The following is a 12,816-nucleotide window of genomic DNA, read 5'->3' on the forward strand; positions in this document are numbered from 1 at the left end:
ACTAATGACCTGTCTGTCAAATCCAGTGTACAGTTTTCTCACCTAATCTTACAGACCCTGCTCATCATAACCTGCCTATTAATATATTTTATTTACTGGACTCACATGACACTATTCTTTTTTAGTTTTCTCCCCATATCCCTTCCTGCTCTTCATTATTTTGCAGACTTACAATCTTGTGTCACCTACATCCACTCTTCCACCATAGTGCCCTATTCTGTGCGATTCCATTCTTTTCCCCTGCCCCCCCCCTTTTCAAGCTTAGGTGACTTCAAGCTCCAGTGGTCACCTATGTGACAATGACTCCCAAGTCAGGATTTTTTTAGCCCAGATCTTGCTCTGTGCAAGAGCCTGGTTCATTGATAATCTGATGCAATAAATCACCAGTAAATCAGTAATATCCTCCCTATCCTCTGTGTTTCCCCTCCTAGATTTTGTTAGTAAATGGCACCACTATCAACTGGAGGGCCTGGGGCACTTCCGCCCCTCACATCCAGTCACTGAGCTCTCCCATTTTGTAAATTGCTGAGAACTGTTTTTCCACCTGCCGTCCCTTACTCTGAACATCACTCACTATTAACAGGCATCCTTGCCTTGATTCTTAACCTACTCTGGTCTACCCTCCATACCATTTTGCCAGAAAGTTTTCTAAAATCTGAGCATGAACACCGCTCTGCTTAAAATCCACATACAAAAACCCTAGCCTGTTTAGTTCATGAGATATTTCAAATCTGGCTGTCCCGTCTGCTTCAACCTGGTCTCATGCTGCCCCCTATGCACTTTTGACTTGCCGCACCCAACAGGCCGGCACCCGTGATACCATGTGGTCCCCTAGCTCAGGGCCTTTACACGGGCTCTTACCTGTCTGCTTTACGTTGCTAATTACTATTTGGCCTTGAAGACTCAAATTCAACTCATCTTTCTAAAAGCTTTTTTTGAATGTCTGTTTCCTCCTGAGACCAGACGATATTCCTCCAGGCCCCGCTACTGTCATTTAGCTAGAACTTTAATTAGTTTTCATGCATTTAAAACCTGGTGCAGAGTCAATGCTCAGAAAGTGCTCATCTGATGAATACTTTATATCTGGAACTTTTGCCATGAGCTTCGGGGAACCACAACCTTTCTGGAAGAGGGAGAAAGTAGGAATAATTTCATGAGCCCGGGTAGTTCGGTGAACTCGAATCTCCCCATTCTTGGGATGTCCTTCAACTCTACCTGAGGCGAGAGAATGGGAGTAGGGGAGGAAGAGAGGTGTTCTTTATGCTGATGTGAACGGTGGTTTGGGACGGAACCAAAGTCTAAGTCCTTTCCGCGGCCGGAGTCACAAAAAGAGCGGCCAGAGTTTCTATAGAGACGGGAGGAGGGCGTGGTCCCCGGCCGGTGCGGGCGGGAGCAAGCGCCCCGCAACGGCCGCCGGGCAGTGTGCGCCAGCCCCATGCAGCTCTTCCCACCACCTGCCGGCGCCCGGACAGAGTAAGGCAGCGCTCAGCGCCAGCGGGGAGGAAGGGACCGCGGTGGGGCAGAAGCATCTGGGGCAACGGGGGAAGAAGGCTGGGGAAGCGGGGAGAAGGGAGGTGCGGAGAATGCGAAATAGCAGGGGGAGTGTGGTCGGAGGAGAGAGGCACGGGGTGTGAGCGCGGACGGAAGTGCTCTGAACCGCCGCATCCTCACAACCTGACATCCATGTAGTTTGCTCCTAACAGAAAGTTGCATCGCAGACCTCGGCTGAGTGCGGGGTGGGGAGAGATGGATTTTAGGAAACTCCTAAGACCTCTCCTGAAATTGCTTCCAGCCCTGACCCCGACAACGTGGGGCGCAAAACTTTCCTCCCCCTTTATCTTCAGGGCGTGGCTGGTCCTTTTGGAGGTCAAAAGTGAGCCCACAACCCCACGCCTCACGTGGATGTCCTAAGATGTGGCTGATACCAGCCTATCCTGGCCCAGCCCATCTGCTTGAAGCCTCCATGCTCAACCAGAGCCCAAAGCAAGACAGCTTTAAGCTGTGTGTGGATCCATCATAGGTACGTCCAGAGCATCCCTTTTCCTCTGGGTCGTACTTGCCACTCTAGGGTAATGCTCGTCCTAGCAAATATTTTCCTTAAAAGGGGGATGAACAATGCAAAATTTGGATTTTTTTTTTTTTTAATCTGTAGTTGATTTGTGCTACTTGCTACGTTTGAAACGTCCATCCGCCAATTCAGGGCGTAAGTAACTTGTGACCCCTCTGACTTGTTTTAAATGACTGATTGTCAACAATCTTAACTCAAGCTTCACTGTTCAGGATTCAATGGAGACCTGGCAAAGGTGCAAGGCCATTTATAGAAAGTTCAAACTATGAAAGGACAAATGTGTCCTTTGCTGCTAGTCTTGCTCGAGGGATTTAATCATCTGTGTGTGTTAAATATGTAAAATCTAGGAGTTTTAGGGAATCCTTCAAACCTGGATTGTGCCTAATTAGTTCTGGGACTTATGTCTTTTACTTCCCTTCTCGGTTTTAGTCCTTATCAAGAGGGTAATGAGAAACCTGAAAGGAGTCTCGAGTGGTGTGCCAGCCACTCTTTGACTTTGCCTTCTCCAGCTCCATACTGTTGTCAGGAACTTGGCTAGAATACATACTTCGCAAATTTGTGGAGGACCCAGTGCTGGGAGTCCATGGTTTTAGCTGATCCCAAATCCAACATGAGTGTGTTGTGACAGCTGAAAGGGGCAAATACTGGTCTAGACTTCATTAATAGAAATACAGTGACCAGGTGAGTGATGTAAAGATCTCGCTGGCTGATTTAACATTGATTAGTACATAATCTAGACTCTAGAAAACGGTAGCCACTTAAAACAAGGTCATAAAAAAACTAGAAAGTAGAGAGGGACAATCACAATACAAGTTCTCTCTGTCATGCCTGGATGCTCTATCCTACGAAGACATGCTTGAAATAAAACTACAGAATGCCTGGAGCTGAGTAGGTGCCAGGGAGGTAAGAAGGCACTGTTTTGAATATTCAAGAGCTCTTGGAGTAGAAGAGAGGGTAGGTGTGTTCTTTGTTGTTCTGCAGAGGATAGCAAGTATTTGTGGAGGATATGTTGCTCAGTATCATTTCTTGCCACCGACATTGGCTGAGCACCAACCATACGTATAAGCAGCCAGAGGTGAAATGGGTTGCCCGGAAAAACAGTGAGCTCTGTCACAGGAATATTCAAGCAGAGACTGAATGATTGCTGGGGATACTCTAAAGAGGACTTCTGCCGGGGTGGGAAAATGGATGAATGGCCCCTAAAACCTCTTCCAGCTCTGAGAGTCCATGGACCATGAAGAGTTTCAAGGATAATTGCAGAGAGGCCAAGGAGTTCTCTTTGCAGCAGTGAGAGTAACTTAAATACATTAAGTACATTATCTCCTATCCACAGAAATGCAAAGGGAGTACCTGCCAGTCCTACACTGCCACAATTTCTGCCCCAAACGTAGCTCTCCAGGGCATAAAGATCAAGCTACTTGACAACTGCAATAGAAATAAATCTCAAAAGATATATTTCTTTACTGGGCATTGAAGATTGGTGTACATAGATAACACAATAAATATAAAATGCTATGTATACAGTTAAGGCTGGCCCCACTGTTGATGGCTCTGTCATGCCTACCAGACCCTGAACTCTCCTTGAAAGCAAGGATTCTGTTTTACCTATCTCTCAGGCCCCCATGCTTAACACAGTCTCTGGCATTCAGATGGTGGTCTCAAATTTTTTGATGAATTAATCTAAATTATCTTAGATGTCTCTTTCTCAGCACATTTGTACCAAGAGCTTTCAGCAGACAAGTCATTGTCCTTGTCCAAAGGAGGAATGTAAGGAATAAAATAAAATCCGAGCTCATCATTCTTGCCTCCAAGAGATTCACAATCAAGATGAAATGAAATGTATGCCCCTAAAATAATTAACACTCAAGTTGTTGACCAAGTGACAAAATGATCTCCACACACAAAAGTGCTGAAATCCAGAGGAAGGCGATGGGTCTAAACTGGAGAGGTAGGGAAACTAATCTCCATGTAAAATAATAGGAGGAACTTTTAAATTTTAGTTTCAGTTCTCAAAGCCGTATTCATTCTAGCTCTGAGATGAGTTTCTTATCTTTGACCCTTCATGCAGCAGTTATAAACAAGATATAAAACATTCTCATAGTTCACCACCTATTTTGAGGATAAAAAGTAGCATTTGTGAAGCTTTGAACATAGGTTATGTGTCATGGATTAAATTGAAGCTAGACTGAATGCATTCTTAGGAAATAAAAAAAGGCACAAGATAGTCTTTGATGACCACAGAATTATCCAAAGGAGTGAACTCGTGGAATAAGCCACAACAGAACTTTTCCAATCTGGCAATATTTAATAAAGTTAGCATCAAAGAAGCTTAGAACTGGAAGGGACATCAGAGGCCATCTAGTCCAGTCCTGTCATCTTACAAATGGGGAAACTGAGGATAGACAAGGCATATGACTTGCTCAGAATCTATCTGGGGACAGCACTGAGACTAGACTCCAAGATGCCGCAGCATCTTCTTGAGGTCTTCATGTTCTCTTCACCTACGGAGCCCCAGAAGCTGAATAGACGAAAAGAGCTCCACTGGCTAGGAAAGAGGATGTGGACTTGATTGTCTCCCACATCCTTGTGGAATAGATGGAGGGAGCATTTGATACAGAGCCTTGGCAGGAAGAATTGTATTCATTCTTACCCCATGTTTGGATTTTGCAACCCTCATATCAAATTGATGGCCAAAATTCTACCAGTTCTGTCTCCCAAATTATTCCCAAGTTCCCACTTCCACTGTGTCCTCACATGGCCTTGGTTGAGGTCCTCATCCTCTCTTGCCTTGATGCTCAAGACAGCTTCCTACTTGAGCTCCTCTGAACCTTGTTCCATGGTATTGCCAGAGAGATGATCCTAAGTCCAAATCTGATTTTGTCAGACCTAGAATGAACCATGCGACCCTTTCTTTACAGTCTAACCACCTCTCTAGCCCTCTACAGTAATGTCCATGTGCTCACACTTTCTGAAGAACACAGCGCTCTTTCCTACTGTTTGGTTGCTGTCTTGTCCATCTGCTCTTGACTCCATGCCTGTCTGTTTATTCTTCAAGGACAGTTCTACTCTGCTCAGGTGTGAAGGCTCCCTCGCCCCCTGCAGTGTGCTTCATTAGCTCGTTGCACTGGCCTCTATTACTGCCCTGATCATGTGCATTGTAATGACCTGTTTCCATGTGTCTCCCTCCTAGATAATGAACTCTCCTTAAGGGCAGAGGCTATGTCTGGTTTATCAGAAGAATTATCTCAGCAAATGTTTGTAAAGGAAGGAAGGGAAGAAAGAAGTGACATTATGATCATTTGAAGAGAAGCAACTATTACTTTTTGTTTACTCTTGCATAGGATTTTTTCATATTGTGTGTGTGTGTGTTAAAATTCATGTTCCCACTCACCTCCCCCAGCTCCACCCCTCAAAGGAGGTAATTATTTTTATTTTTTCTATGTTCTTCAATATACCTGATTAAGACATGCAAACATCTTGTTTTTTTCTTTTAAAGATTTTATTTATTTGTTTGAGAGAAAAGAAAGAGTGAGAGAGACAGCGCGATCAGGGGGAGGGGCAGAGGGAGAGATGCAGGGAGCCCACTGAGCAGGGAGCTCAACTCCAGGCTCAATCCCAGGACCCCGAGATCATGACCTGAACCAAAGGCAGAATCTCAATGGACTAAGCCACGCAGGCACCTCCACCTCGTTTTTTTCTTTTTAAAGATTTTATTTATTTATTTGACAGAGAGAGAAAGACACAGCGAGAGAGGGAACACAAGCAGGGGGAGTGGGAGAGGGAGAAGCAGGTTTCCTGCCGAACAGGGAGCCCGACGCGGGGCTCGATGGGATCATGACCTGAGCTGAAGGCAGACGCTTAACTGACTGAGCCACCCAGGCGCCCCCATCTTATTTTTTTCTTAAACAAATATGGAATCAGGGCGCCTGGGTGGCTCAGTTGGTTAAGCGACTGCCTTCGGCTCAGGTCATGATCCTGGAGTCCCGGGATCGAGTCCCGCATCGGGCTCCCTGCTCAGCGGGGGGTCTGCTTCTCCCTCTGACCCTCTTCCCTCTCATGCTCTCTGTCTCTCATTCTCTCTCTCTCAAATAAATAAATAAAATCTTTAAAAAAAAAAAACAAATATGGAATCATGCATATTGTTCTGTTTTTATTCAATACATTACAGGCATACATAGAGACTTCATTTTTTAAAGTGATCACGTCATATTCTATAATACATATGTGCCATATTTTTTAACTTCTCATTATATATAGACAAGTAATTTCTGGTTTTTCAACATTATGCTGTGATAATAGTGGGCGGGACGTGTCTTGAGTCCTCTGAATAATTTCAGAATTGTGATGCTGTCACCATTTATTATAGGGTCTTGAAGAACCTTCCAATGGAGTGGTTTACAGAAGCCAGAATAACATTCGCACTGATCCCTGTTCTGTCCTTGTTCAGATGTCCTTGGCTACCTTGGCTCTTGTTAGAGTTAGAGGCTGAAAAGGATCTTCAAAGGGACACAAAACAGAGTTCCAGCAGCTGTCTGTTAATGGAACGGGCATGTAACAGTGGCGTCAGATCCTTTAAGACTCTTCCATTTACATAAATTGTCGCTTTAACCAGATTCCATAAACTTAATGCAAATTAGCTTTTCGTCTTGCAGTGAGTTCATTTTTCATACAGCTCTGCTCTGAATAAAGAAGGTGCAAAAAATGCCTAATGAATTCCAGGCAAAGCGTTTCTATCCATTGTCCCTTTTCTTTTTCTGTAGGCTTTAAGCTACCGAGTAACCGCTTATATATGTATCTTTCAGAGCAAAAGGTGGTTGTGGTAAGAGAATGGTTTACTTTGCAGTGAGCTAGAGGAAATGGGTCTTTTTGTTTGGTGTCCTAAACTGCTGGCCACCTCGTTAGCTCATCTTCCTTCCTGGGCTGCCATCTCCCTTTGCCCTGAGCACCCAAGGGCTGATGCCAAGACACCCCCTCTCCTGACATCATCAGCCACCAGGAGGGAAAAAAAAGGAGTTAGCAGCAGACACTCAGCCACTGTTTTTAGGCCTGACACTTTTTTTTTTTCAAAGTATTTTTATAAGAGAGAAAAAGTGTACACAAGTAGGGGGAGAGGCAGAGGCAGAGGGAGAAGCAGGCTTCCCACAGAGCAAGGGGCCCCACGTGGGGCTCGATCCCAGGACCCTGGGATCATGACCTGAGCTGAAGGCAGATGCTTAACCGACTGAGCCACCCAGGCACCCTAGGCCTGCCACTTTTTATCTCTAAGCCTGCCCTCATTCTTCCCATCCCTGGGTGTGGGTGCCATTACTTATATTTTGCTCCTACTACCAATGTACTTTTTATTCTTCCTCCTGCAGGACTAACATGGATGCTAAAAAACCAAGGAACTGCAGTTTGACATCCTTCCCAATTTTGAAAGCAAGAAAGAAACAGAATATCAACCCTGGGAAGGTAAAGATCCTTGAATTTCATTTGGGCAAGAGAGGTATCATCATGAAGATTTGGGGACCTGGGATCTAGGAGTGACCATTGTCCTCCAAGCACCTTTGATGACAGGGTGAGGAGAAGTTCTGGAGGTGTGGATGGACCAGGCTGGTTGGCAAAGCCAGGTCTGGGCAGGCTTGGAGGGACATTAGCTGCAGGGCCAGAGTGTAGTTTCATGAACTCCAGAACTGCAAGGCCTTCATCAAACAGGTGGCTTGTGTTTGAGGAGGCCCTGGACTAGCGTCTCTTCTAAGTATCTTGTATTGTGCTCTTTATTTCTGGAACCACACCAGAGGTGTCCCAGAATGGTTCCAAACACTTCCGGAAAAGGTCTGTGTGCTTTGGGTTGTTGTTGTTTTTTTTTCCCCCCTAACACAGACATGGTGTCTTTTTACCCAGTCTCGAAAACCAGTGAAGCACCACAGCATAAAGGTAATTGTGTGATGTGGTGACTTTGTGATCACCATCTACAAGATTACTTCTAAATGAGGTGTACTTTTTCATCTAATGCTCTCAGTTTGGATTTTACACCTTACTCGAAAGATCGTATTATTTGGATCTTTGCTCTGAAAGTTCTGTGGCAAACTTGAGCCCAGAGCACTCAGGTTTGACTTTGAATCTTGCTTGTGTCACTGAATGGAAGAACCAGAGTTCAACAGCCTATCCGAGGCCTGAAAAAAGTCTGCTCCCTGTAGATCACACACCACCTCCTTAAAATTATGACTCTTAGGTCACCTCCAAGCAGTGTTCCTGATTTAACCTTAGCCTTCTGTCCCTCGGGGTTATAACTCATGAAAATGAATCTTAATGCAAAGGCCACTGCCCCCCAGCCCTACCCTTGCCATTACCAGATACAATAAAAACCATTATTTTGTGATTCACAGGCACAACAAGTTATTAATTCCTAAAACATTTATTTTGACAAAGAAATCAATATAAAATATTTAAAAGAGTAAATCTATCACAAAACAGGATAATATAATAAAGACAACATTCTGTTCACATTTAAAAATATTATGCAAACAGGATGGTCTTGGTCATCACTTAAGAAAAATCATCACAAGTTTTGCAACTTATATATATTTTTCTACCTCCTTGAGCTCATGTTTATTGAGTGTTTGGATGACTCTCACATGAACTTTAGAGGCAAGTACAATTATTATCCTCATTTTACAGATGGGAAAACTGAGATTCAAGTGGAGTTAACCAGCCATTGCCATAAACCATTGCATGGCAGACAGAATGCAAACCCATATTCTTTTTTTATTATGTTATGTTAATCACCATACATTACATCATTAGTTTTTTAAAAATATTTTTATTGTTATGTTAATCACCATACATTACATCATTAGTTTTTGATGTAGTGTTCCATGATTCATTGTTCGTGCATAACACCCAGTGCTCCATGCAGAATGTGCCCTCTTTAATACCCATCACCAGGCTAACCCATCCCCCTACATTCCTCCCCTCTAGAACTCTCAGTTTGTTGTTCAGAGTCCATCCTCTCCATGGTTCGTCTCCCCCTCTGACTTACTCCCCTTCATTCTTCCCCTCCTGCTATCTTCTTCTTTTTTTTTTCTTAACATATATTGCATTATTTGTTTCAGAAGTACAGATCTGTGATTCACCAGTCTTGCACAATTCACAGCGCTCACCATAGCACATACCCTCCCCAGTGTCTATCACCCAGCCACCCCATCCTTCCCACCCCCCACCACTCCAGCAACACTCAGTTTGTTTCCTGAGATTAAGAATTCTTCATATCAGTGAGGTCATATGATACATGTCTTTCTCTGATTGACTTATTTCACTCAGCATAACACCCTCCAGTTCCATCCACATCATTGCAAATGGTAAGATCTCATTCCTTTTGTACATCATTAGTTTTTGATGTAGTGCTCCATGATTCATTGTTTGTGCATAACACCCAGTGCTCTATGCAGAACGTGCCCTCTTTAATGCCCATCACCGGGCTAACCAATCCCCCCTCCCCCCTCCCCTCTAAAACCCTGTTTGTCTCTCAGAGTCCATAGTCTCTCATGGTTCATCTCTCCCCCCGATTCCCCCCCTTTATTTTTCCCTTCCTTCTCCTAATGTCCTCCATGCTGTTCCTTATGTACCACAAATAAGTGAAACCATATGCTAATTGACTTTCTCTGCTTGACTTATTTCACTGAGCATCATCTCCTCCAGTCCCATCCATGTGGATGTAAAAGTTGGGTATTCATCCTTTCTGATGGCTGAGTAATATTCCATTGTATATATGGACCACATCTTCTTTATCCATTCATCTGGGTGAAGGGCATCTCGGCTCTTTCCACAGTCTGGCTATTGCGGACATTGCTGCTATGAACATTGGGGTGCATATGCCCCTTCTTTTCACTACATCTGTGTCTTTGGAGTAAATACCCAGTAGTGCAATTGCTGGGTCACAGGGTAGCTCTATTTTTAAATTTTTGAGGAACCTCCACACTGTTTTCCAAAGTGGCTGTACCAACTTGCATTCCCACCAACAGTGTGAGAGGGTTCCCCTTTCTCCACAATCTCTCCCACATTTGTTGTTTCTTTCCCTGTCCATTTTTGCCATTCTAACTGGTGTGAGGTGGTATCTCAATGTGGTTTTGATTTGAATTTCCCTGATGGCTAATGATGATGAACATTTTTTCATATGTCTGTTAGCCATTTGTCTGTCTTCTTCAGAGAACTGTCTTTTCATATCTTCTGCCCACTTTTTGACTTGATTATTTGGTTTTTGGGTGTTGAGTTTGAAAAGTTCTTTATAGATCTTGGATACCAGCCCTTTATCTGTAGTGTCATTTGCAAATATCTTCTCCCATTCTGTGGGTTGCCTCCTTGTTTTGTGGACTGTTTCCTTTGCTGTACAGGAGCTTTTTATCTTGATGAAGTCCCAAAAGTTCATTTTTGCTTTTGTTTCACTAGCTTTTGGAGATGTATCTTGAAAGAAGTTGCTGTGAGCGATGTCAAAGAGGTTACTGCCTATGTTCTCCTCTAGGATTTTGATGGATTCCTGTCTCACATTGAGGTCTTTCATCCACTTTGAGTTTATCTTTGGGAATGGTGTTAGAGAATGGTCGAGTTTCATTCTTTTGCATGTGGCTGTCCAATTTTCCCAGCACCATTGATTGAAGAGACTGTCTTTTTTCCATTGCATATTTTTTCCTGCTTTGTCAAAGATTATTTGACCATAGAGTTGAGGGTCCATATCTGGGTTCTCTATTCTCTTCCATTGGTCTATATGTCTGTTTTTGTGCCAGTACCATGCTGTCTTGGTGATCACTGCTTTGTAATAGAGCTTGAAATCGGGCAACATGATGCCCCCAGCTTTGTTTTTCTTTTTCAACATTTCCTTGGCAATTCGGGGTCTTTTCTGATTCCATACAAATTTTAGGATTCTTTGTTCCAGCACTTTGAAAAATGTCATTGGAATTTTGATCGGGATGGCATTGAAGGTATAGATTACTCTGGGTAGCATAGAGATTTTAACAATGTTTATTCTTCCAATCAATGAGCATGGAATATTTTTCCATCTTTCTGTGTCTCCTTCAATTTCTTTCATAAGTGTTCTGTAGTTCCTAGAGTATAGATCCTTTACCTCTTTGGTTAGGTTTATTCCAAAGTATTTTATGGTTTTTGGTGCTATTGTAAGTGGAATCGTTTCTCTAATTTCTCTTTCTACAGTTGTGTTGTTAGTGTATAAGAAAGCAGCTGATTTCTGTGCATTGATTTTGTATCCTGCCACATTACTGAATTGCTGTATGAGTTCTAGTAATTTGGGGGTGGAGTCTTTTGGATTTTCCACATAAAGTATCATGTCGTCTGTGAAAAGAGAGAGTTTGACTTCTCTTTCCCAATTTGAATACTTTTTATTTCTTTTTGTTGTCTGATTGCTGTTGCTAGGACTTCTAATATGATGTGGAACAATAGTGGGGAGAATGGGCATCCTTGACGTGTTCCTGATCTTAAGGGAAAGGCTCTCAGCTTTTCCCCATTGAGGATGATATTCGCTGTGGGTTTTTCATAGAAGGATTTTATGAACTTGAGGATTGTTCCCTCTATCCCTATACTCTGAAGAGTTTTAATCAGGAAAGGATGTTGTATTTTGTCACATGCTTTTTCTGCATCAATTGAGAGGACCATATGTTTCTTCTCCCTCCTCTTATTAATGTGTTGTATCACATTGATTGATTTGCAAATGTTGAACCACCCTTGCATCCCGTGGAGAAATCCCACTTGGTCGTGGGGGATGATCCTTTTAATGTATTGTTGGATCCTATTAGCTAGGATTTTGTTGAGGATATTGGAATCCATATTCATCAGGGATATTGGTCTGAAATTCTCCTTTTTGATGGGGCCTTTGCCTGGTTTGGGGATTGAGGTAATGCTGGCCTCATAGAATGAGTTTAGAAGTTTTCCTTCTGTTTCTATTTTTTGAAACAGCTTCAGGAGAATAGGTATTATTTCTTCTTTGAATGTTTGGTAGAATTCCCCAGGGAATCCATCAGGCCCTGGACTCTTGTTTTTTGGGAGCTTTTTGATCACTGCTTCAATCTCGTTACTGGTTATTGGCCCAGTCAGGTTGTCAATTTCTTCCTGCTTCAGTCTTGGCAGCTTATAGGTTTTAAGGAAGGCCTCCATTTCATTCAGATGGCTCAGTTTTTTGGCATATAGTTGTTGATAATAATTTCTAATATTTGTTTCTATTTCCCTGGTGTTAGTCGTGATCTCTCGCCTTTCATTCATAATTTTATTTTATTTTTTAATTTTTTATTGTTATGTTAATCACCATACATTACATCATTAGTTTTTGATGTAGTGTTCCATGATTCATTGTTTGTGCATAAAACAAAGTGCTCCACGCAGAACGTGCCCTCTTTAATACCCATCACCAGGCTAACCCATCCCCCCGCCCCCCTCTCCTCTAGAACCCTCAGTTTGTTTTTCAGAGTCCATCGTCTCTCATGTTTCGTATCCCCCTCTGATTTACTCCCCTTCATTCTGCCCTCCTGCTATCTTCTTCTTTTTTTTTCTTAACATATATGGCATTATTTGTTTCAGAGGTACAGATCTGTGATTCAACAGTCCTGCACAATTCACACCTCTCACCATAGCATATACCCTCCCCAATGTCTATCATCCAGCCACCCCATCCCTCCCACCCCCCACCACTCCAGCAACCCTCAGTTTGTTTCCTGAGATTAAGAATTCCTCCTGTCAGTGAGGTCATATGATACATGTCTTTC

General features: G+C 43.1%; 1 protein-coding gene across 7 annotated transcripts in view; it reads left to right on the forward strand.

Moving 5' to 3' along the window:
- The first annotated feature begins 1,337 nt into the window (after positions 1-1,337).
- DYRK4 (dual specificity tyrosine phosphorylation regulated kinase 4) overlaps positions 1,338-12,816 on the forward strand; it is a 76,356-nt gene continuing 64,877 nt past the window's right edge. For 3 of the 7 annotated variants that reach the window (XM_073886989.1, XM_073886997.1, XM_073886995.1), the window contains exons 1-2: positions 1,338-1,473; positions 7,426-7,519. In XM_073886989.1, coding sequence (XP_073743090.1) covers positions 1,436-1,473; positions 7,426-7,519 — 132 coding nt within the window. In that variant the 5' untranslated portion in view covers positions 1,338-1,435. Of the gene's footprint in view, positions 1,474-1,891; positions 2,021-2,152; positions 2,204-7,425; positions 7,520-12,816 lie in introns of those variants that run through there. The other 4 variants (XM_073886990.1, XM_073886996.1, XM_073886991.1 and 1 more) reach the window with 3 other exon arrangements.

This window comes from Callorhinus ursinus, unplaced genomic scaffold (assembly GCF_003265705.2).
Source record: "Callorhinus ursinus isolate GAN/ISIS: 27379988/994484 unplaced genomic scaffold, GSC_fseal_2.0 scaffold74, whole genome shotgun sequence".
NCBI classification, from domain to species: domain Eukaryota; kingdom Metazoa; phylum Chordata; class Mammalia; order Carnivora; family Otariidae; genus Callorhinus; species Callorhinus ursinus.